Genomic DNA, 24785 nt, shown 5'->3' on the forward strand with positions numbered 1-24785 from the left:
AATGCCAAAATAATTAATCACTTCTCGTGTGGATGGTAGGAAGATGATAAATGCACACTTAATTGGGTTGAAGGTGACTTCACAAGCGTGGTCAAGAAACTGGGCTTGCAGATGAGCTTCCTCAAAAGGCTGTTGATTGACATGTTTGCTTTCCTGGCCCTTAGAAGCATCCTGAGCATGATCTCCCAATTGCTTTACTTCTATTTATAGCTCTCTGCTCTGCTTCAGCTCCAAATCCAAAGTTTAAGCAATCAGCTACCAGGCTATCTGGTACCTTCAAAGTCAAATGAAAGAAGTCACCTGAATGCGTGAGTGTTTGGTAAGATTTCTAGCTGGAAAACCATGAGTTCTTGAATTCTGCTTAACAACTTGATTTTTTTTAATGTATGAATTTATCATGCTAAAAATAGAACTAACTGGTATATTGCAATGAAGCACTCATGGTACACCATGATTTGAGGGAGGAAAACAATGTAAAGATTGGGAGGGTGGGTCTGATTCATGGAGTTACTTTTCATTCATATCAGTGTTCTATTGCATCATGGGGGCTGACCCACTCTGCACCTCAGATCTCAAGAGGTTCTCAGACAGCCTTGCCTTTCTGCTGCACTTGCTGTGGCTCCAGAGAAACCTCAACCTGTCCTAGTTTCACTGCCATTGCTGTGATAATATACTCTGGCAAAAAGTGACTAGTGGAAGAAAGGGTTACGCCTCCAACTTACAGTCCACCACTGTAAGGAAGTCAAGGAAAGTCAAAGCACACCCATGACTGAAAGCAGAAAGAAATGGATGTTCCGCTTGCCTGCCTGCCTGCCTGCCTGCCCGCCTGTCTACCCGCCTGTCTGCCTGCCTGCCTGCCCGCCTGCCTGCCTGCCTGCCTACCTGCCTGCCTGCCTGCCTGCCTGCCTACCTGCCTGCCTGCCTGCCTGCCTGCCTGCCTGCCTGCCTGCCTGCCTGCCTGCCTGTCTGCCTGCCTGCTGCCTGCTGCCTGCTGCCTGCTGCCTGCTGCCTGCTGCCTGCCCGTCTGCACTCAACTCTATTTCTCCCCTCTTGCATAGTTCAGGACCCCTTGCTAGGGAATGAATGGTGCCCTCAACAGTGGGCTGGCTGGGTTTTCCCACATCAACTAATTTCATTAAGACAATCCCCCACAGACATACCCACAGGCAACCAACATCAACAATCTCCCACCGAGACAGCCTTCCCAGTTGATTCTAAGTCGTGTTCGATTGATAATTAAAGCCAACCATCACCACCACTCTGTCCCTCTTCCATCTGGCTACAAGTGTCCAAAGTTGCTTACAGAGTCCATTCAGTAAACTGTAATTTAGGTTCCAACCCCCTTGTTACCATCACGTGCCTGAGTATCAAGTCTGAAAACGCTCCATTTGTTTATGACTTCTTCTCTGCAGAGTTAAATGGACACACTTCAGTGGGGATTCTAGATCAACATGAATGTGTCTTCCAGCTCCTTACTTGTAGTACTTCCTTATTGCCATGAGAAACTTAGCAGCCTGTGTCGCAGAACATGTCTGATAGTTACCATAGCTCTACCACTTTCCTGTCCCTTCCTCGAGCTCCAACCTTTTATCCTTGTACTTCCTCTGATGTCGTATGTTCTCTCTTAACATCGGGGCATTTGCCCATGCGCCTCCTACCTTCTGCCTCAAAGAGTATCTTCATTGCCTTGTTAGCTGTGCTACCTTCCTTCAAGCAGGAGCCTCACATGATGATCATGTCTGCTTTTTTTATAGACTATATATCCACAGAACAGCATGGTGATCACAGATACAACTGTCTGTTTCCTGTTCCCCCACAAAAACAAGATTCCTGAGTGTAAAATCAAATGCTCACAATTCTGTTACCAGCACCAAGCAGGTGCCTACCTCGCAGCAGGCATTGAGAAAGTATTGGGGATAAAGATTGAGAGAATATAAAACAAATGCGTTGTTACATTTCAGTGTGGAGCATCTCCCCTCAGGCTCCTGTCTTTAAACACTTCCTCCCCAGTTTCGGGAGCTCTTTTGAGAAGTTTACAGTGGTTCAAGTGTAGAATGTCTCCCACAGTTTCAGGCATTGAACACTGGCTCCCCGTTTGGTGGCACTATTTGGGGACCGTTAGGTAGGGCTGCCCTGCTAGAGGAATGACATCACTGGGGATGAGCTTGGAGGTTAAAATGCCTCCACCACTTCAGGCTTTTGGTTTAAGATATGAGCTCTTACACTGGCTGTGCCTGCTGCCTGTTGCCATGTTATCTTTACCATTACAAACTCTAACCATCTAGAACCAGGAACCAGCATAAACTTTTCTTTTCTGTAAGTAGCCTTGATTGTGGTCTTTTACCTCAGCCACAAAAAAAATAAAATAAAATAAAATAAAATAAATAAATTGACTAATACAAAGGTGTGAACCCCAAGGAGGTGGACCTGAAATGTCCAAAAACTCGTCCCTGTCGCCCACCCACTCAAGGCCTGAACCTAGCTTTCAGCCTGTACAAATTAATTCTGACATAACCCATGCACCGGGAGGTTTGTGCTCCAGAACTCTGAGGCCATGAGATTAGGTAGCTATCCTCCAGGGGTGAGTTCCGAGAAAAGCCACAAAGAACATCTGTGGGACCCCAAATATCTCTTCTGCCCGTTCAAGACCTGCTTAAGTTTGAATAAGCGCGGGGACCAATCATATATTGCCTCGCCATCCTTTTCCCGCTCCTTCTCAAAAACCCTATATAAACTCTGTGGTTTTGTGGTTCGGGGCCAATCCCTCTGCCTCCTGCGTGAGGTACATATTGGTCCAGAGCTCTGCCCGAATACAGCCTGTTGCCTTTGCATCAGACACACATGGTCTCGGTCTCTTGTCGTACTTGGGTGCCGCCCCCTCCCGTTCCCTCCACCATGCTCTCCCAAACTGAGCGCTCCCACGCACCAATTGCGCAAGGCACCACACTCTCCCTAGTTGAGCGGGCGCCGCCCCCTCCCGAGTTGAGTGGGGCTGGGGAATTCGGACTTAACAGACCCTCAATGGAGGAGATGGGTCATCACTTTAGCCACACCCTGCTTCCTGGTCTACAAAGGTCTGAGCAAGCAGTCTATATATTTCTACCACCACAGCCATAGGCTGCTCCCACCACGCCTTTCCTGTTATGAACAAGTTCATACTTGTTATACACCCTCAAACTGTCGGCCAAAAGAAAGTGTCTGCCTGAAAAGTATTTGGCTCCGTAACCAGAAGAAAATAGTTAATGCAGTGAGCGAGTGAGTGTGGGGACCGCAAAGCTGACAGTCGCATTGAAATAAATGAACAGAGTTGCCAGAAAGACTCAGGGAACGCAGGGCAGCAAGCCAGGGGTGATGTGAGTAACCTATGTCCCAACTCCAGGGACGGTGGTAACCAGTAACTGCCCTGTCCACAAAAAAAGCAAGGTTCATTCTCTTCCAGGGGCTCCCTGAACCCAAAGCCCCAGAGCAGCCTGAGTAGAAAGCCTTGGTGCACTGTGCCTACCACAGACCACAAACACCACACCAGTCCTTGGTGGACAGTTGACAAAGGAAGAGTGAGTTGTCCCCACTTAGTTCTCCAAACCCAGTCCTTTATTTCAATGCGACTGTCAGCTGGAAAGGGGGTTTTCTCGTCTCTCCAAAGCAGGTTTTATGCACACACGCAGTCTTTTCAAAAGCCTTGGAGTGGCTAGCTCATTATCTCTCCTTTCTGCTATAGTCAGTGGAGCGCATTAGACATTCTATTCCTCTCTCTTACAACCTTTACAGTCCCAATTCCCCACTTAGCTTTGTTTGAACAGTCTGCCTTCTCTGTTGGAATATCTAATAGAAGCCATGCACGGTGTGTAAAGCAGAGGTCCGAAACAAAGCAAGGCAAAGCAGACCTTGGTTTCTATTCTAAACAAAGGAAGCACCCCAGGAATCATCAGGTGGCTCTCTGTCCTTTCTGGATTCTAGTTCCAATCCTAATTGTTGCCCCACCTTAGTAAGCCCCTGCTTGTCACCCAAGGCAGAGACCCACCTCCTGGTGTGGAAAGCAAGCTTCAGAGCCTGGCTTCTTTGTACAAGCCGGTCCAAATGAAATGCTTTCAAAGAACAACTACATTAGCAGAAAACGAATTTGCTAATTAGATGATTGTTTTGCATTCAGAATATTAGCTATTTATACCATAACACACACACACACACACACACACACACACCAAAGCACTAGTGTTATTTCCTATTGTAAAAGCTCTGCTTCTTTCAAACCAATTGCCCTCTCTTAGGCATCACTGTAGACCACACACTCACTCAGGCATGCTATGAGCAATTCTATCTTATAATTATCTGCCTATAAAGTATTTTAAACTAAATGCGTGCATAGGTTTACCTGTTCCTCTTGATGCATGTAGGTTTTCATGTGGATGGACATCTATGTGCACGTGTGTATGTAGATATATCTCTGTGTGCGTGTGTGTGTGTGTGTGTGTGTGTGTGTGTGTGTGTGTGTGCGCGCGCGCGTGCTTGAGAATGAGATGAGGGGAGAGAGAGCATGAATGAATGGATGGATGGATAGATGGATGACAGATGAATGGACAGATAATAGAGAGATGGCTAAATGGATGAATGGGTGATGGAGGGATGGACAGCTGATAGGTGGACCATGGGAAAAGAATGCATAGATGGATGGACAGGTGATGGATAAAAGATGGAGGGAGGGAGGGTGCATTGCACCTGTGTGTATCAACAGAGTATTGTGTAAAATAAGACCGGAACATCTAAAACTGAGCCCAGGACAAATGCTTCAGAGAACTGCCATTTTCTAATGAGACAGGGTCTTACTATGAACCTGACAGTTGACTGGCCTTAGATTTAGAGTGTTCCTCCTGATTCTACCTCTAAGTGCTGGTGTAGTAGGCATGTGTCATTTTCTTGCAGGAAATCATTTGATCAAAGCTGATTTGACACTGAGTAAAGTCAGATCAGCGCCTGAACTTTCAGCTGCATGAGACTCCCATGTATCACCTTCGATCCTAGGCTTGGAAAAAGTTGTGGGATGTGAGTGTAGTGGGGTGGGAGGTGGTCGTGTTTGTTTGCTTTGTTTCATTTATCGTTTCTCAAAGGCAACTTTGAACTGGGTTTCCATAATTATAAAATATGCCTCTGCTAATCTTGCCAGGAATCCCGCACTCACCAACGTGCTATGCTAAGGGTTTATGATATAACAGTAAACAAAGCATATACCACTCCCTGCCTTCAAGGCACATAACATTCTAACAAGAGTGACTAGCACAGTGGTTAGCCTAAGGAGGAGAGAGTGGCGTTCCGAGAGCACTGGGAAGCCAATGAGAAAAAAGGAAGCTGTTGTCAGGGAAGGGGATCACACCACGGTCATTGGACTCCAGCAGGGAGGAGCCTTAGAATATTCCTGAGAAGTTCTCAAAGGAGAGGAGCAGAGCAGACATTCACAGGGCAGACACACTGGGCCTTATGAGCTGCTAGGTCTTCGCTTCTCTCCGAGGGACAGGGAAGCCATTGAAGAACTGTGAGCAGAAGGGACTGTGCAAATGGCCTTCACCAATATGGCTCAGATGTTGGATCCAGAGGTGGACACAGGAAACCCATGCTGGAGATCTACAACTGCCCAGGTACCGGAGAATAGGCAGCAACAGCACACTGTGGAGAGGTAAAGGCAGGAGGGAATTCATTGGGTTTTGATGATGTTTGAGACCAAGACACTTCCTGATGAGTGGATTAGGAAGAATGAAATCAAAGCCTGGGTTAGAATGACCAGAAGAATAAAGCTGCCACATGAGAGAAGCCACACTGAGGAATCATGGCCACTGATAGAAATCTGACCTCAACCCCTGAGGCGACTGAATCTGCTTTTTTCTCCCAAATCCCATCCCACCCTCCTCTTCATCTCCCTGCTTGTCCTCAGTCCTCTCTGCCTGGCTTTCCAATCCCATGCTGGGCACAGCCACAAAGCAGTGCATCTCTGAGGATCTCCCTTCCTCCCCTTCCCCACCATGTTCCTTTCCCAATAGCCCCAGCCTCCAGGCACAAAGCTACCAAGACAGAGCCCATCTGCTCCTCCTCCACTGGGGTCCTGCCTTCTCAGTGCCTGCAGAACATTACTACCGCATCTAAACTAAACAAAGCAGAGCCTTTTCTCCGATTTGATTTTATCTATTCCAGTTGCTGAGAACACACACACACAGAGAGAGAGAGAGAGAGAGAGAGAGAGAGAAAACAGGCATACAAAACCCTAGTGTGAGAAAGTCCCTAACACTTGCTGCCCCCTCACCTGACCCTGTTTTTGTTTTCTACCATCAAAAGCTCCTCTGAGGTACTCACCATATACAGTGTCACTGTCACCACCTGCCTGTGAGCTAAACCTAAGCCCTAACACAGAAGTGACCCCTTTCCGGTTCCACCCAGGCTTCTCATAACCTTCCAACTTTATTGTCAAAATCCACGGGCACGGACAACACGCCCTGCTGTTAGCAAATGCTATGCCCATCCCCCACTCCCCCATGAAGTCATTCATGCCTTTTCCAGCTTTTTGTTCAAGACCCAGTTCAAGGTATGGCTCAGGTTTAAACCCATAGCTCCACCCTTGGTAACTGGTCACTGTCGTGATCAATCATCTCTGTCAACTTGATTGGATTTAGAATCACCAGGGGAACACACATCTCAATGTGCCTGTGAGGACGTTTCAAGAGGGCTTTAACAGAGGAAAGAAGGCTCACCCTAAGTGTAGGACAACTATCCAGGGGTAGGGGGTTTGAATTAAAGAAAGAAAAGGAGAAAGCCTGAGGAGGCCCGTCATTCTTCTATGTCTGTTTTCTGATGCACTGAGACAAGAGTAAGCATCCTTAGGCTCCCAGAAGCTGGTCCTGCTACCATGCTGTCCTAACCATGAGGGACCAAAATAAACCCTTCTTCCCCTAGGGTGCATCTTGTCAGATATTTGATCAATGAGGACAGTAACTTAATATGTAAATATTCTCCCCTCCTAAATTCACACAGCCCTTGAATTGATTGTATGACTCTCTAATATTTAATATCCGTGTCTTTGCTTTTCGTCTATCTCTCTGTGTGCAACATCATCTCAAACGCATTGACATCTTACCAGCAATCGCCTGCTGTGTGAATTTTTCCAGTTGCCCCCTTAGGCTGGCTTTAAGCAGGAAGAAGTCTCAACTATGGAACAAGGTCCTGGTTACACTCTATTCAGTGGGGAACATAGGCAATGGTCAAGACAAAGAGAACCATGTGCAGCCAAACACCATTTGTGTGCGCTGACACAAAAGGTACAAGAGAAAATGAGAGAGGATAAAAAGCCACCAAGACCGGACACTTGGCTGGGGTGAAGATGGATAGATTTGGAGATGAGAAAGAAGATTTCAGAAAGCGGGCGTGCCAAGCACGTAGAAACTGAGAAAGCAAGGCCAGTGTGATCTCTTGCCCAACAGAGCTGCATTCCACCCTTCTCCACAATTCCTCTTGAAGACAAGGTTCAAAGTGTTTTAATTCACAACTTGGCTGCTATAGTGCATTGATTTGAATGTAGTTTTATCAGCAAGAGTGGGCAGCAGGACCATAGGATTTATGTAGCTTATTTAATAAGAATATCTATCCCATGGGCCTGAAGCAGAAGTCTCTCAAGTCAGAGATAAGCATCTTACATTTCTTTGCATCCCAGATTTAACAATGCCCTATGTATGGAAATCCATTTACTGATGCCTGCTGAGAAGCAGGGATGTGGGGAGATGGGTAGATACTGAGGGCCCCGTGTCTCATTGGGCATGTTCTAGAGTCTCCCATTATTAGCCACTTCGCCTAACAGAATTTGTCAGTGTATTTATTTAAGGAGATTTTTTTTTCCATGTGTCTACCAGGCAAGCATAACTTTTGTAGGTCAGCTCACAATTACGGCGTTAAAACAAGACAGCTGTGAGAGCGTTGCTTGTTAACCGTGCCTGTGAAACCAAAAATACTCCAGCATTCAGAAACTCAAATGTCAGGGACAGTCTCAGACATGAGTGCACAAGAGAGGTTTTCGGAAGCGCAATCCCAGTCCTTTATATGCCTTACCCAGAGCTGGACAAAACTGTCCTGTTGACATGGCCTTCTTCAGTCTGTTTACTTACTACTCTGTGTTTTATATCCACAGCCTTTGAAAAAGTTACGAATGGAGATTTGGGGGTGGGGCAGGACTCAGTGTTCTTCTCTAAAACCTCCCTGATAGGTTTTCCAAATATTTGTCTTTTATGGAATGTGCTTTGCCCCAGTTTATGAAGCTTCCTCACTTTGTATGAGGTCTGTGACAGAAGGGACTTAAGTATCTACTGTCAGGAGACAGCAAAGTAAAATTAGTGCACAGGAGGTGAACTGGAGTCAAGGCCCGGATCCTTCTGTGTGTCACATGAGCACCCAGGGACCAGATCCTTCTGTGTGTCACGTGAGCAGCCATCCCCCATGTTGGACAGTGTGGTGGTGCCGAGAGAACAGGTGAGAGTTGGTTCTCTCCCCTCCCCTCCGCCTCTTCACATTCACCCTAATGCACAAATATAATGACGACTGTGACAATGACCACCCTTCTAAAGTGATACTGTGACTTAAAGTCTCCCTTGTCAGGAAACTGTTCCAGCCACTCTCCTCCAAGTCAGGCTGGTGAGGAGCTGCTGTGAGGTGTGTTGAGACAGCATCTCACTAAATGTGGACAGAGGAAAGGAGACGCTGGTTCTCAGCAGTACGTCGTCGGCCGCTTGAGTGGGAACCGGAGAAAGGGTAAGGGCAGTCCCATGATCTGTATCAAAAACTGCCCAGCTACAGTTATAGACATGCTTAAAAACTGATCAAAAGAGGAGGGAGGAAGGGAGCTGGAAGAAAGAGAAAGGAGGAATAAAAGCAGGAAGGAAAAGAGGGAGAAAAGGAAGGGAAAGGAACATGGGGCAGGACCGGAAAAGGGAGAAGAAGGAAGGAAAGCAGGGAGAGGGGGGAGAATGGGAGGAAGAGAGAGTGGCGAGGGGAAGGGGGTTGTACCGGCTGGTTTTGTGTCTCAACTTGACACAAGCTGGAATTATCACAGAGAAAGGAGCTTCCCTTGAGGAAATGCCTCCATGAGACCCAGCTGTGAAGCATTTTCTCAATTAGTGATCAAGAAGGGAGGGCCCATTGTGGATGGTGCCATCCCTGGGCTGGTGGTCCTGGGTTCTATAAGAGAGCAAGCTGAGCAAGCCAGTAAGCAGCATCCCTCCATGGCCTCTGCATCAGCTCCTGCCTCCAGGTTCCTGCCCTGTTATGAGTTCCTGTCCTGACTTCCTTTGGATGAACAGCAATGTGGAAGTATAAGCTGAATAAACCCTCTCCTCCCCAACTTGCTTCTTGGTCATGTTTTGTGCAAGAATAGAAACCCTGACTAAGACAGGGGTATTATTCACTAATTGTTCAACACTAGCATATTGGTTAAATAAAATATATTTTGATTCAAAATACAACCATTAAAGCAATTCTGTAAATTTGTACTCACTCACATAAAAGAATGCCAATAAGACATGAAGTGGGAAGAACAGATAGCCAACACGTGCGTGACCATGCTCTCCTGTGTGTGTGCACGATGTATGCAAGAAGGAATGTATGAGACCTCACAGAGTGCTAACATGGCTGTCAACGGAAGGGGCTGCAAGAAAGGAGATTCCCATTCCTCTGTCTTTCTTCCATCTACATTTCCCTAATAAGAAATAAACGATACAGCCTCTTACCTTGTAAAAAGGATTAAAACAGAAAAATAGCTTTGCTTCTCTGAAAGAGACCCTGTGTCCCGTGAGTTCATACCCTAAGCACTCCAGAGCATCTCTGTGCACCTCAGTTCTGTCCCTTGCCTCCCCTTTCTCCCTCTGGTCCCCTGTGCCCCTTCTCCATTCCCCTCTTGCCCTAGCTCCTAAGAAAGAAGAAATAAAAGAGATGCTGCCCTAGCCCAGAAACTTGGTTGCAAAGAGGTAATCAGAAATTTACTTTCCTGGTTGACATTTTCACTAACAGAGCTAAGGAAGGTTTTGGGAAGTTTTCTGGCCAGAGCCCCAAGGGTTGTCTCTTAGTTATAAGAACCAAAGCTGGGTAGTAGTGGTGAACACCCTTATTCCCAGCACTCAGGAGGCAAGGGCAGGTGGATCTTTGTGAGTTCAAGGCCAGCCTGGTCTTAGGCGGGGCTCACCCATACAGCAAGAACCTGTCTCAAAAAAAAAAAAAAAGAAAGAAAGAAACTTTAAAATATAATAATAATTCTTTAGGATTTAATTTTTCCAAATTAATCTATACATAAATCCCATTATCTTTACTTTTTTAAAATAAAAGGCTAAGGAAGAGGGAATGAAAATTAGGCATAATGGAGAGGCAGAGGAAGGAAAAACCAATAGCTTAATAGAAAAACCTTGTGTTTGCTTCATGGACCCAAGAAAATCTCCAACCTAATCCCTGGGTTCAGATTCAGAAGCATCTACTGTTTGTCCTTTGAAATTCTGAAACAGAGGCTCAAACACTGTGGAAACCCCTTAGTGCCTCACAGGGGTGACTTCACAAGTGAGGGACTTCAAGCAGGCTCACACAGACAGGAGTTACTCTACTGTAATCTACTTCTTGATTAGCATCAGTTTTAAGTGTGTTAAAGAATCCCTGGGACATTTTAAAAGATTCTCTTTTAGACCTATCAGGTCCACCTAGCTATGGAGGCTGCCTCCTCGGACTGTCTTGGAAGGTGAGAGACCGCCTGCTTCCTTTTATGCTTGCCCCTTGCCCAATCCCACCGCAGCAGGGCCCTGGAGCCCAGCCTGCCTGCTGCATCATGTTGCATGCCCAGGGTGGAACTGCACCATATACTGAGTTCATCACCACAGTCAGCAAGGGGGGCCAACAAATAATGATGCCGGTGGGTTGTGTCAGTACTTGGAAAAACATGAATTCTAGGCTAAGTCTTTGCTTACATAGTAATACCAGTCATGGAAAGAATACTTATAAGCCCCTACATGCTGATAACATTGAAATGTGGTTTTGGTTTAAAAAAACAACTTTAATACCTCACAACCATCTTCTAATGAGATAACAAGGGAAAGAAATGACCTGAATTATCATGGGGGAAGGGCAATTTTGCACTCCCTCTGCTTTTGGTCTTTAATAACTATTACTTTTAGATTGATTGATTGATTGATTGTGACAAGGTTTCTCTGTGTAGCCCTGGCTTTTGGTCTTTAATAACCACTACTTGATCGATTGATTGATTGATTGATTGATTGATTTGGGGGGGGTTTGTGTGACAAGGTTTCTCTGTGTAGCCCTGGCTGTCCTGGAGCTAGCTCTGTGAACCATGTTGACCTTGAACTCATAGAGCTCCTCCTGCCTCTACCTGTTGGGATCAAAGGCATGCATCACTACTGCCTCCCCCACCCCCACACCCCCACTCCCACACCCCCACCCCCATGCACAGTGCTATTCCTTTTCATTTTAACAAGTCCAAGTTTGAGGTTTTCCTCCCCACCTGTATCATTGGAGCTTAGTAGACTTTATCTAACCCCAGATGTAAGATGATCATGAAAAGAGAGTTTTTGTATTTTCAGTTTTAAATCTTGAGTTTTTCATCAAAAGAAGATGCTAATAAGTCTACCTTTCTAACCTTTCCCCAACTGTCCTACCCTGACTTCCAGAGCAAGGAGCCTTAAATGATAAAATGCAGTGTTCCCATAAGAACAATCAAAAGTTTCTTTCCTTTTTCTTTCTTTCTTTTTTTCTTTTTTTTTTTTTTTTGCATTTGATCCTCTAAAATTCTTGTTATGTAATAAAGAAAAAAGGAAGGCATTTAAATGTCACAGAGGTGGGTTATGAAAGTCTACAAGAAATCTTAAGATTGACATTTTGCAGCTGAATGTCTCCTTCGAGTGGCATTTGCTTAGGCAATCACTGATGTCCATCTGAATGTTGCCAGGCAGGGGACTACCGGGTGGCCATGCTGGATGGCAAGGGGCAATGATGTGGACTCTTCTCCAGACATCCACAGTCCGTGTACATGTAGGACCAACACAGCAAGCACAGTCGGGAGGGGAATGAAGATCCCCAGCTGTGGACTGCCAGCTGTCCGTGCAGCTGTAAGAGGGAGAGGGAGACAAATGGTGCGATACAGATGTTGTACAGAAGAGCCGGAGGATTGGGCGGGAGCCAGAGTTGAGAGGAAAACATGATACACCATAAGTAAACTGGAGCCATTGAGCATGTGGGAAGAGTGAGTAGAAATCCAAGCTCAGATTTGGATGCCCCTAGGCTAGAGATGTGGCTCAGTTGGAAAATCGATTCCCTAGTGTATGTGAGGCCTTCGGCTCCATCTGCATTGTTGCATATACTGATTGTGGTGGGGCACAACATGCCTCTTATCTCAGAATGTTAGTGATGGAGACTGGAGTGATCAGGAGTTCAAGGTCATCCTGGGTGTGGTCATGTACACTTCCCAGTGCTGGCCAGTCACCGTGGCCTAAAAACTTGGAGACCTGTCTCAGAATACAAGGTGCGTGAGTAATTAAATCGGAAGTTGACCTCTGTCTCCCAATGCACACATGTACAGGCACACACAAACTCACACATACACACACACACAAACACACATAAACATACCCATGTACCCACACATACACATAAGCACACACATATACACATAAACACACACAAACACACATATACACACACATGTACACACACATGTACACAAACACACAAACACACACATATACACAAACAAACACACACACATGCATAAACACACACACATACACACACATATACCCACACATATACATAAACACACACATACAAATAAACATAATGATAATAAATGTGATAATAAAAGTTAATGAAGAATTTTGGGAAGGGAATATTTGTTTTTGTTTTTGTTTTTTTAGAACTGATGGATATTTTTTGAGAGCCCACAGAGAGAAAAAAAAAACTTTGGGTAGTCCTTTTCCTCATGAAAGACTCCAAAGAGGGTGGGTTTTCTTGTCTTGGTGTTGTACTGTGGGAGGAGGTGTAAATGGGGTAGGTGACTTGCGCACCTAAGGCACAGAGGATTATCCAGCTGAGTTGAGCTGTGTCGGTGCAGAGCCACATTTTACCACAGGATAGGAGAGAATGCTGCAAGAGGAGGAAGCCTGGGGAAGGGACTCTGTGGGGTTTCACCCTAAGGAAGCAGTGAATCCATTCCTCTCACCACACCCAAAAGAGCTCTCACCCTGGAAGGCTACCCCATCACTCCCATCCATCACTCCCATGTCGCCAAGCAACTTCAAATTAAACATAAACACCTTACTGAAGGCCAGCAAGCCGCCGTGTGTCATGGGGCTAAACTGGGGCAAAGAACTTAAGTCTGGAAGTGCAAGCCACTGGGGCAACTGAGTCACTGGAGAGCTAATGAGCACTCTTGCTGCTCCCTGCAGAGCCAACAGCGCTAAGCAAAGGTTACCCACTTGTTTACCCCAAAACATTTCGTAAAGCCAATTACATATTTGGAAAAGACATGTTTGGGGGAAAGAGAGGGGATAATCAAACAGGGCAGCGGCAGCGGAATTTGAGGGCAACTCAGAGACCGTGATGGAAGAGGCACGAGAGAAGAGCCCACGCTTCAGACACCCACATCATCTCCTCTTCACACAGCATAGTATAAATATTAACAAGGCAGTGGTAATGAAGAAAAAGTGTAAACGATATTAAATGTGGGAATTGTGAAGTCGTCCCAAAGAACAACACGATGTACAATCCTCTGTAGAGGATGACCAGGTTCACAACAGCAGCACACAAGGAGGGCTTTGACCATTTCACTATGAAGAAATGATAGGTGCTTGAGGGCATAGAGATCGTCACCTTGACTATGTTCAGACACCACACAATGTATTCGGGCGTGGAAATACCACACAGAAAAAATAATGCGGGGGTAGCATGATGGCTCCATAAAAAGCACTTGCCATGTAAACCTGGTGACCTGAGTTCCACCTCAAAACCCCAGCAGAAAGATGGGTGGAGCCGGGTGTGTGGCTCACTCCTTTAATCCCAGCACTCAGGAGACAGAGGCAGGTGGATTTCTTCGAGTTCAAGGCCAACCTGGGCTACAGATCAAATTCCAGGCCAGCCAAAGCTATCTAGTGAGATTCTGTCTTAAATAAATAAACAAACAAACAACAACAAAACCAGAAGACAGACTGTCTCTGGACTCCATGTACATGTCTCGGTGCATGGGCACCTACTTGCCATATATATATATATATATATATATATATATATATATATATATATATATAGTGTATTGTCACAGAGTATCCTGTCAATATTTATAATTTGTATGTTTTAAGTATCAATTATAAATAATCTATATTTAATCCATAATACATCATCTTAAACTATACCTCTAATCAATGAACTCAGAATATGTAAATCTGAGTCTGCCCCTGAAAATATAGATAGGACACCCACACACAGGACATGTGTGGAAATAATACGTTTGGCCATCAATCCAGTATTGGGATCTTTTCATTTTAGAGGAAAGAGGAAGCAGTGGAATCCTGAGAGTCCCAGGCTTCTTTCTAGAAAGAAGCAGAGAGCTGGCACACAGCCGTACAGGCTAAAACTCTGCTCCTCAGTCCTTTCACCTGCTTAAGGACTAACTATTCTCATTCCCATTATTCTCCTCAAAGCAGTCTTTTGCTTCATCATGTTGTTAGCAACATGAGCTCAGATATGTTGCATATGAGTTCATAAAATCTCCCCCATCTTCAAAGACATAGTTCCATATAAACACTAGCCAATCCCTCCCTCATAGCCCCTACCCACACTCTCAGCATCCTCGCCTGTAGTAACGCCACAAAGTGACAAGAGATGTCAGCTAATACTTCAAACGCATACCTTCTAATAATACCAAGTGGTGACACTTGGTGGGTTTTCTTGAAATACTATACAGTTCTCTACCACAGAAGAGCAACTAAGGCACTAAAGGAGAAAACTTAAGATCACTACAAGAGAAAGTGATTCAGGGTCCGTGAGATGGCTTGGTCAGAAAAGTCACTTGCTGCCAAGTCTTGACAACCTGAGATGGACCCACAAGGTATAAAGAAAGAATCCACTTCTGGTTGTCCTCTGGCCTTTACATGTTCCATGCCTACATCCACACATCCACACAATCATACACACGACAGACAGACAGACAGACAGACAGGCAGGCAGGCAGGCAAGCAGGCAGACAGACAGATGAGTAGATAAATAAAATTATTTGTCACAATGCACCAACTGCTCTCTTCTTGATAAATTGTTACAAGGGATACAGAATTAACTAATAGTCCCCTGGAACGAGCTGGGGAATAAAATTCAGATTTGCATCTTGACGAGTATGTCAGCACCCTAATTCTATTTATCTAGAAAATGCCTTGATAAGCCAACCTTTGTTTGAAATTCAATGCCCCTCCCCTTTGACTAGGCATTTCCCTTCCTTCAGCGAATGCCCTGATCCTCATATCTGAATTGCCAACGCCTGGAAATGATGTTCTCATGAGGAGAAGGTGACTCAAAGGTAGACGGCAATGGATGTGACTAAAGGTACACATTTCCTCTTGGCCTTTGACCTTCATTATCAAATCCGCTTCAAGCTCATATCTTGGAGAATAAGCCTCTCATTTTGTAAAATAGTGTAGCTCAGAAAAAAAAGAGAGAAACTACCCTGGAATAATTCCTAGTACCTGTAACATTACGATTTCATTTACACTATATCATAGACCCTCCCAACCCCTGCTGAGACAACTGCAGCCTGACCCCATCCTCTGGGACAGGACTGAGGGCCAACAGCAGGAGCAGGAAGCTTGGGTGCTTCCTGAGTGAGCTCTGAACTTGAACTTGTGTCTCCACACTGAAACTCCAGAATGGAATACGCTGCTATGGCGTTCCCAGCATCTCCAGTCTAGCATCCATGTTTCATCCTCATAAGGTCACACTGGAAATGCTAGTGTTAGCAGGACATTCTGATTATCATTCCAACCATGTAGAAGTGGAGGACACGTAATCACTGTCTAGAATTCACACCCTATCCCCCAGACAGAATCTCTAAGCACCATATCTAAACGCCAAAGCAGGTTTCTCCAACTCACCAATGAAGTGGTTGGGTCCCAAGGCCAGCATCTCCTCTAGCAGGACAAGGCCCCCTGGAGCCTGGAGGGGTGTCACGCTGCGCCCGTCTATGAGGGAGCACTGTTGAAAGCCTGTGGCTGTGACCTTCCAGAGCAAGATCAGCAAAGCGGTAGCATCCTGACGAATCCTGAGAATAAGAACCACACGTCAGTGCAAAGCCACCCCTGCTAAGGTTCCCCTTAGAACCAATTCAGCAGATTCAAGATGAAAATACAGACAGCCTGTACATCAACACAAAAGCGTCAGGAAAGCAAAGAAATGGTTAGATAAGCAAGCGCCCAACTTGTACACACTAAAGTAACCACACTCATCGCAAGCGTCTGCCTCCCACTTGTTCAAAGTCTACCACAAAGTGACTGGTCTGGACCCCATCTTTTGGTAATGATAGTGAGTAATGAAGAGCAGAATGAGCTCTTTGGCAGATAAACGTAAAAAGAACCTTGACTACATCTACCACAGATGCATACTGCAATCCAACCCATCCTTCTACCTATGCCATCCAAGTAAGCAAAGTGTGTCATGTCCCCATGCTTCCGGTCTCTCTACCTTCTCACAGCCTGCAGGATAAGGTCCAGAGAATAGTGTGTCATCTAAGGCCAGTGAGCTCTTGCTAGCTATCTTTCTCTCAGCTGCAGTCCCAGACCTGCATCCCTGCCACCCAGCGCTGCAGCACCAAACAGCTATCTACATCTCTTCCTGGGTTTATGCTTGGCCACCAAGCATCATGTGTTCCTTCTCCCCATGGGAATTGTACCTCTGGCCTCTGCATCAGTTGCTCATTCTCCTTGTATCCTAGAGGATCAGTTCCCACCCCCCTCCCTCAGCAGACCCACACAGCTGGTCCCCTGGAACAAGCTCCCCAGTTGGGGCACAGGGCTCAAGGACATCTTAACAAACGACTGAACTCATGAACACGTGAAAGTACAAGGTAAGGGATCAAAAATACCCACATATCAGTTTGGGGTGATCATAGATCCTGTGTCATTCCCATCTTGCTCAGTCTGGGTCATCCTGGGGTTTCTGTCCACAGGATGCCACCTTTGAGAGGTCCAGAGAATGCCATGTTTGTTGAGAAGGAAGAAAGGGAACCTACTGAGTGGGGTCAGCAAGTAGGACTGCCGAGGAAGGTTACAAAGGCAGATAGCCTGAGCCACACAAGAAAGAGCGGGAGGATGCTGCTTCAGGAGCAGACACATAAGCTACTTATTAAAATAGTGATGAACTGGTTTACCTCAAGCTCCCAACCTTGCCACTGTGGAAGGGACTCGGAAACACTTAACATGGGGTTCCCCCTGCTGGTGAAGCTAGGAGTGGCCTCACACTCCACCTCTTCCTATGGGGACATTCTTCCCGGACCTTCAGTGCCTATCTAGGCTGTCCTCTGTCAGGATGACCTCACAGCCTAGGGAGGGGAGGGGCACAGGGGACAAATGAAGAGTCAGTTTAATAAAACCCCTCTGCTAGACATGGTTAGTAAGCTCACTGTTGGGAACGCCAGGCGGGCAGAGTTGATCAGTACCCATGGAATAGGTGGATGGTGTGCCAATGCATATAAATGAGAGCCGATGCACAGAACTAGCCGGGCAAAGCTCCATGTCTCTTGTCTTCTAAAGTTCCCTGGGGTACTGACGGTGAGGACTAGAGTAGGAAGGGTGACAGTTAATAGAGCCAGAGAAGGACAGATGCGTCAGTGTTTGACATCCTAGAGCTGGCCCCTTCCAACTCCTAGCTGTGCCATCTTCCCTAGGTCTATGTAAGTCACCCATACACAGCAGTGGCTGGGCACCCAAATCTGTTTTCTTTTGCCTCTTTTCTTTCTTTCTTTTTTAATTTTATTTGTTTTTGGATATTTTATGCATTTACATTTCAACTGTTATCCCCTCCCCTTCTATACCCTCTCTCCCTCCCCCTGCTTCTATAAGGATGCTCCCGTTCCTACCCACCCACTCCAACCTGAAGCCCTAGCATTCTCCTACACTGGGGAAAAGAGCCTTCACAGGACCAAGGGCTTTTCCTCCTCCCAATGCTGGACAATGCCATCCACTGCTACATATGTGGCTGGAGCCCTGGGTTCCTCCATGTGTACTCATTGGTTGTTGGTTTAGTCTCTGGGAGCTCTGGTGGGGTTTGGTTGGTTGATACTGTTGTTCTTCCTGTGGGTTGCAAACCCCTTCAGCTCCTTCAGTGTTTTCTCTAACTTCTCCTCCACTGGGGTCCCCTTGTTCAGTCCAATGATTCGCTGCAACCATCCTCATCTGTATCAGTAGGACTCTGGCAGAGCCTCTCAGGAGACGTCCATATCTGGCTCCTGTCAGCAAGCACTTCTGGGCATCAGCAATAGTGCCCAGGTTTGGTATCTGTATATGGGATGGATCCCCAGATGGGGCAGTCGCTGGACAATCTTTTCTTCAGTCCCTGCTCCATTCTTCGTCCCTGTATTTCCTCCCACGAGTATTTTGTTCTCCCTTTTGTTTTTGTATTTTGTTTTCCCTTGCCTCATTTCTATCTCCCAGGAGACAATGGCCAGTCTGTCACCCAACAGCTTAAATTTAGAACCAAACACTTTTCCTAAGTGGCTTGCTTTGAAAGGGAAAGTCGTGATGTGTAGATTTTTGTTTTAATTTAGAGTAAATTACACAAATGAATTTAATAGTCCACTAAAATTTTGAGAAGGAAAAGTCACCTGGGAGAGGAAGTGGCAGACTCCAAATCTTTTCTAATGCTTCAGGGTCTCTCCTGTCAGGCCTGACTTATCCAATCTGATTTCCCACAGCTGACCAGACCTCCCACCATGAGCCTCCTAACTCTTGTTTTTTGAATGGCTGAGACACTGTTTCTACATGGGATTCATTCAAGATTCCCACTGGATTGGCCAGTGACACACCAAATGCATGGTAAGAACACACACACACCCCCACCACAGCACATAGAGAGTTGATCATAACCGGCGTGAACCAAGAAAGCTCTTACTTTACAGAGGTGTTCTGTGGCACTTCAAAAGACACTAGGCGGCCACCTGCAGAGTTGTTGGAACTGGCATTCCCACAGGCGACATCAGGGACCACCTGGAAGAGACAAGACCCATTACCTGGATGGAACCACAGCACAAGATACTAACATAAAGTAAAATCCACAAGCTGTGTTCCTTCTGTTTTGCTCAGTGATAACACTGTCACCTGACCATGGCGGGGACTAGAACCTTAGAGACTGGAAAGAAAAGAAAAGCATCGCCATTTGAGTTTGTCACCCAGCTTTTCAGAGAGCTATCAGCAAGCAGGCAGGGTTGTTAACTGATGAATGGATGCTTCAGTGAAGACTCACTCGCTGCCTTCTCCGTTTGGCCATTAGCCATTGGCTCCTGCTTTTGCAGATCCTAGTGGCACTAACCAATGAAAGGACAGAGGCGTAAAGACTGCTAAGGACTAGCAGAAACCTTCTTGCCTAGAAGCAGCAGCCTCCATACCTCCAAAGACTCAGGGCCTTTGCTGAGAATGGGGTCTGTGCCGAGGGTGTCAGGAGCACACAAGCCCTGCCTAGGTGGCGTTTGGAGACGCATCCCTTCTCTTTCCTACGCTTTCTTCCAGTGCGGGAACTGATTCCAGGGTGGTACATAGGCAAGGTCTCTACTACTGAGCTACATTTCCCTAACCGAGAACTTGGGGTTTGGTTGTCGTAGGCTTTTATTTTTCAGTTAGTTTTTGTTTTAGGGTGTTTGGTTTGGTTTGGTTTGGTTTGGTTTGGTTTGGTTTGGTTTGGTTTGGTTTGGTTTTTAAGAGTCTCGCTATGTAGGCCAGACTGGCCACAAACTGACAAGTACTGTTGAATGCCCAACTAAATATAAAATAAATATAAAACAAGTATTTTTCCCTTCTAAAAGGCCAGGGGACATTGAAATAGAAGGGGTGGAGAGAATTTAAGATCCAGAGGACAGAGTGAAGGGAATGCTGACCTTCAGGCACGACACGGTGTTGGCACTCTTAAACTCACACTGGCTGTGATGACGTATAACGATCTGCACAGCATCCGGCCCATCAGTATCCTATCATGGGCTGGGGAGAGGCTCACAGGGTCCCATCCATCTAAAGATTTACACACAACTAATGCTTGAAGGGAGTAGGAGGGACATTTTCTTCAGTGGTGTAACCATTCGGCACCCATGCTCCTACAAACAAGCTCTTACACACCCTCTTATAGACAACCATGATGAAAATGACTGCCTCACACACAAGAGAAGACTTGAAAGCAGACAGGAGAGAGCTGGGATGGTGAGGGGGATTATTGCTTAGGCCAAGAGAGACTAATGGGTGAATATGAGCAAAATCCATATGCATATATATAAAAGTCATAATAAACTCATTATCAGGTATAATTAGTATATGCCAATAGCACATACTATATATACTATGTATATACCATATATACTGTACATATAACATATAGCTATCTGCTACATACTATATATAGCTAATAGCATATATTAATTATAGACAAAAATTGGAATTTTTTAGTTTTATTTTTTAATTAAAGTCAAAAAATTCTAAAGTGTATTGCAAGATGTGATGGTTGAAGCCTGAAATCCCAGCACCTGAGATACTGAAGAGGACCACACAAGTCTAAGGCTGGTCTAGGCCATACGGTGAGTTCCGGGCCAGACTGGACTACACTTAAGACCCCTACAGAAGCAGGGGCAAAAGGTTTGTAAGAGGACCAGAGTGAAACAGTATCATCTGAGACATAAAAGGAGCACCACACTCATACATTCATGGTAATTGGATCATCAATACATGGTCCTGAGATACACACACACATCCTGTGTGACCACACGCACCTTGAACTAGCTCCAAAATTCCAAATTAATGCCCAGAAATGTATGCGGAAATTATTCTGGGAAATAGCCCAATTCATTTTTTTAAAATTTTTGTTGAATCCTTTGTTTTCCTCAGAAAATCATCACAGAATCTGGACTTGGTGGGCAGGGGAGGGCATATGCGGACCTGTGCACTGTAACAAGTTAGAGGTCGGCCTCAGCGGCCTAGACCTTGTCAGTACTAGAGTACTTGCCTGGCATCTGTAAAGTTCTAGGTTCAATCCCCAGTGCTGGAAAAAGTCATGTATACAAGTAAAGGTGGATGCAGGGTTACATACGTGGTTTGCTCAGTGACTCACGTAAAGGCCTTCTATTTTTATTGCTTGTATTAAAACTGCTAGGATTGTTTTGACATTTCTGTTTTCTCCTGTGAAAAACACATGCCATGCAATTTTCTTACCTCTACTTGATCCCATTTCATTTCTACAACTTTCTGCCCTGTTTTTGGCTGCCAAGTTGGCAGTGTCACGGTTGCCTGAGAGCGCGGCAGGATTATGTCGGGCTCCTGGGTGGCGGGGACAGGCTGAAGCTGTCTGGGTGCCATGGACTCTGTCCAGCCAGAGGTTGGAATACTGGGAAGTGGTTGTTCACAGTTAAGACCTTCATATCCATCATTGCAAATGCAGAGGTAGCTGTCGCTGCTGCTGCTGCTGCTGCTGCTGCTGCTGCTGCTGCTGCTGCTGCTGCTGCAGTTGCCATGGTGACAAGGGTTGCTGGCACAAGGATCTGCAACAAACTAAAAAGAGACCATAAATGGGTCAATTATTCCCTCACAAGGAATATGGTGTTAATGATAGGAAATTAGCTGCCTGGCTTACAGCTCTGCTCTCTTAACACAGTTAAGAGAGAGCACACAGGCCTTTGCTCTCCACGCCGCTGCCCCCCCTCCAAAATCATCCCAGCAGGACACTCATCCCAGATAGCAAGAGAAACGTGATAACAAACAGCCTACCCCTACCCTTAGCCCCAGACCACACGGATTTCAGGAACACATCATTGAGTAGAACATTTAAGACAACAAGTTTAAAGTAAGACTCTTCGGAAAAGACTTTGTCATAAGAGGCTGGTCATGACAAATGCCATCGGGGATCTAAATTGGAATCTTTTTCACATCCTGAACCTTTTGCAAGATTTCTGAATAAGAAATGGCTGTCCAATTTCTGGCTTGTCTATCTCTCGCAACTTCCTACCTGATCCTGTGAACAGATCTCTAAGATAGTGTTATTGAATTAATGGTTTCCGGGGCCATCTGATCCCACGATAGTCTGGCTGGGAGAGAGCGCAGTGAGAACTTCAGCAGAGCTTTGTGAGGTTTTTGGTCCCATCACTCTGCAGGGTCATCACAGAGAAACAAGGTCTCAGTGGATAGGAAGGCGGTTCTATGTGTCCTCATTGTGTGCACGATGCTCTTGGTCTCTTTAGCTGCTGACCTTGGAAGGGCCCGTTTGTTGGTCCTTGGGAAAACATGACAGACCAGTGGCACAAGGACCACCTGCTCCTCTGGAGCTGGCACCAGAGTTGGGAATAGAGTCCTGAGCCATTCAGTTACAATTTGTTCCCGTGATAAAGGAAAATTCAATCACAACCACTACACCCCAGCTTCTCAGAGCTGAGTGCAGAATAGAATTCACTACGGAATCAACGGCACAGAAAGGGGACTCTCTGTTCCCTTGCTCAAATGTGTTTGCACAACAAGGCTATGTGGCCAGAATTCTGCACTGTAAAATGGCTCTCCTTATGCTAATTATACCCATCAAACAGTTTCCAGCAGACTCCTTCAAGGATGGAAGATTGGGAACTGAATCAAACGAAGCTCCACAAACCCCACATCACTTCTGTACCACATCACCCGGAACCTCTACCATCAGTGGGTTAGCCTCCAAAGAGAGCACCAACACAGCCAACAACTTTGAGTACTTATAATCGATAATCACAGCGTAAACCCCACTCACCATTCCGAGACGGTGAAGCCCGCCCCTCCTTGCACCTTCTTTGTAGACTACAGGTCTCTGGGCAGTGTGAAGCCTCCCACCTCAGGGCCATGCCACGTGCTGGTACACTTCCTGGAGTCTCCTCTCCAGACTCTGCAGTAGCTCCCTACGCCACCATAGGTGTTCTCCATAGGTGAAGACTTCCCTCACTATGAAATCTAAAAGAATCCTTTCTCCCTGTCCCCCCTGCCCCAAAATAGTGAGCAGCATGAATGAGAGACTTTCAAGTGCCCTACTTACTGCTCTATTTCCAACACATCAAGAGAGATGGGAAGACTTTTAAAAAAGCGTTGAAATAAATAAATATGGATGAATTGATTGATATTTGGACAACATGTGATGGGGGTGGGGGATAGAAGCTGCATCTTTCGTCAAAAATCTTGGCTCGCTTTCAGTTTATTTTTAGGGCAGCCCAGTGGAGTGAGTGTCACCTCAAGAATTAGTTGACAGGAGGAAGGAAGGATTTAATTAGCTGGAACAAAGGGGACAATTACAACCATGTTTCTGAAATCAACGTTTAAATCATCCAAGGTTGACCTTGTCGCAAAGAAAAAATTGGATCCACGAACCAAAAAAAGAGGCAGAACTCCATTTAAATCAGAAGGGATCGATGCAGAAATTAATTCCCAGAAGCTGAAGCTGCCATCAAGCAGCTGAAAGAATTGGTGGCATTGAGGTGAGACTGACATTCTAGGGACAAGGAGGCTCTGGGTCCTCAGTTCCATCACCACAGTCAACTGCTGAGCCATCTCGCTCTCAGAGGGGCCAAGTGTCCTTCCAGGGACATCAGATGCAGCTGTCAATACCCTCTAAAGAACCTTCTGGTGGATGTGCCACCTTCCTATGGCACGAGGCTACCAGATGTGTGGCTATTGGGTATGATGCCCACCGCGCCCCTCAAATGTCTACACAATGCTCCAGAGGAACATTGCAGCTGCCTCATCCTTACAACCTACGCCCCTGAATCTGTGTCACTGCTGGGATGTGGGAGGGTTAAGGTTGAGAAAGAGCCACTGTAGCCACTAACCAATACCAGCACACTACCACACCTGCTGCCCAGCCGGGAATGATCCCTCTAATTCATCTCCACCGATGTGACATCAAATTATCATGCCCTTTGAATCAAGCAAAGGGTAAGTTCCATTTCTTCAGACAAGAGAAATTAATAGGAATTGAGTGTCTATGGTGAATACCACCTCAAACGTGTTGTTTCTGTGCATCTGTGTCTGTCCATGTGTGCATGGTATGTTTGTACATGTTCATGTGAACCCACATGAGCATGTGTGTGAACATGTGTGTGAAGGCCAAAGGCAACACCAGGCACCCATCCCTCACTCCTCTCCACTTAATGCTTTGAGGTAAACTCTCCCAATGATCTTATGAGCTTACCAATGGTCTTACTAGCTGGCCAGAAATCTCCAGTAATCTATCCATTTGTACACCCTCAGTGTTGGAGTCACAGGCACAAGTCACCCCATACAGCTTGAGGAGCTGGAATTCAGACTCAGATTATTTCGCTGGTGTGACCAGTACATCTCCCGCTGAGCCAGCCCCTGAGCGCTCAAATGTGTGTTTGGAAAATAGGCAGAGTAAGAGGACCACTGTGTAGCTATTGACTGAGGGCTTACTGTGTGGCTGGAACTGCTCCATGCCTGGCAATCGATGCTAAAAGCTCAAACGACCATCAAATCTGCTCTGTGGAGTTCATACCTAGGAACCTAGTACAGAAGACAGGT

At 46.0% G+C, this 24785-nt stretch overlaps 1 protein-coding gene across 1 annotated transcript in view; it reads right to left on the minus strand.

Moving 5' to 3' along the window:
* Positions 1–24785, minus strand: part of Dner (delta/notch like EGF repeat containing) — a 279772-nt gene that overhangs the window by 151980 nt on the left and 103007 nt on the right. Inside the window, exons 2-4 of the mRNA XM_032901487.1 lie at positions 21459–21794; positions 19162–19256; positions 16152–16318 (exon numbers count right to left, since the gene is read on the minus strand). Of these exons, the coding sequence (XP_032757378.1) occupies positions 16152–16318; positions 19162–19256; positions 21459–21794 (598 nt within the window). The remainder of the gene's footprint in view (positions 1–16151; positions 16319–19161; positions 19257–21458; positions 21795–24785) is intronic.

This window comes from Rattus rattus, chromosome 4 (genome assembly GCF_011064425.1).
Source record: "Rattus rattus isolate New Zealand chromosome 4, Rrattus_CSIRO_v1, whole genome shotgun sequence".
Classification (NCBI taxonomy): Eukaryota; Metazoa; Chordata; class Mammalia; order Rodentia; family Muridae; genus Rattus; species Rattus rattus.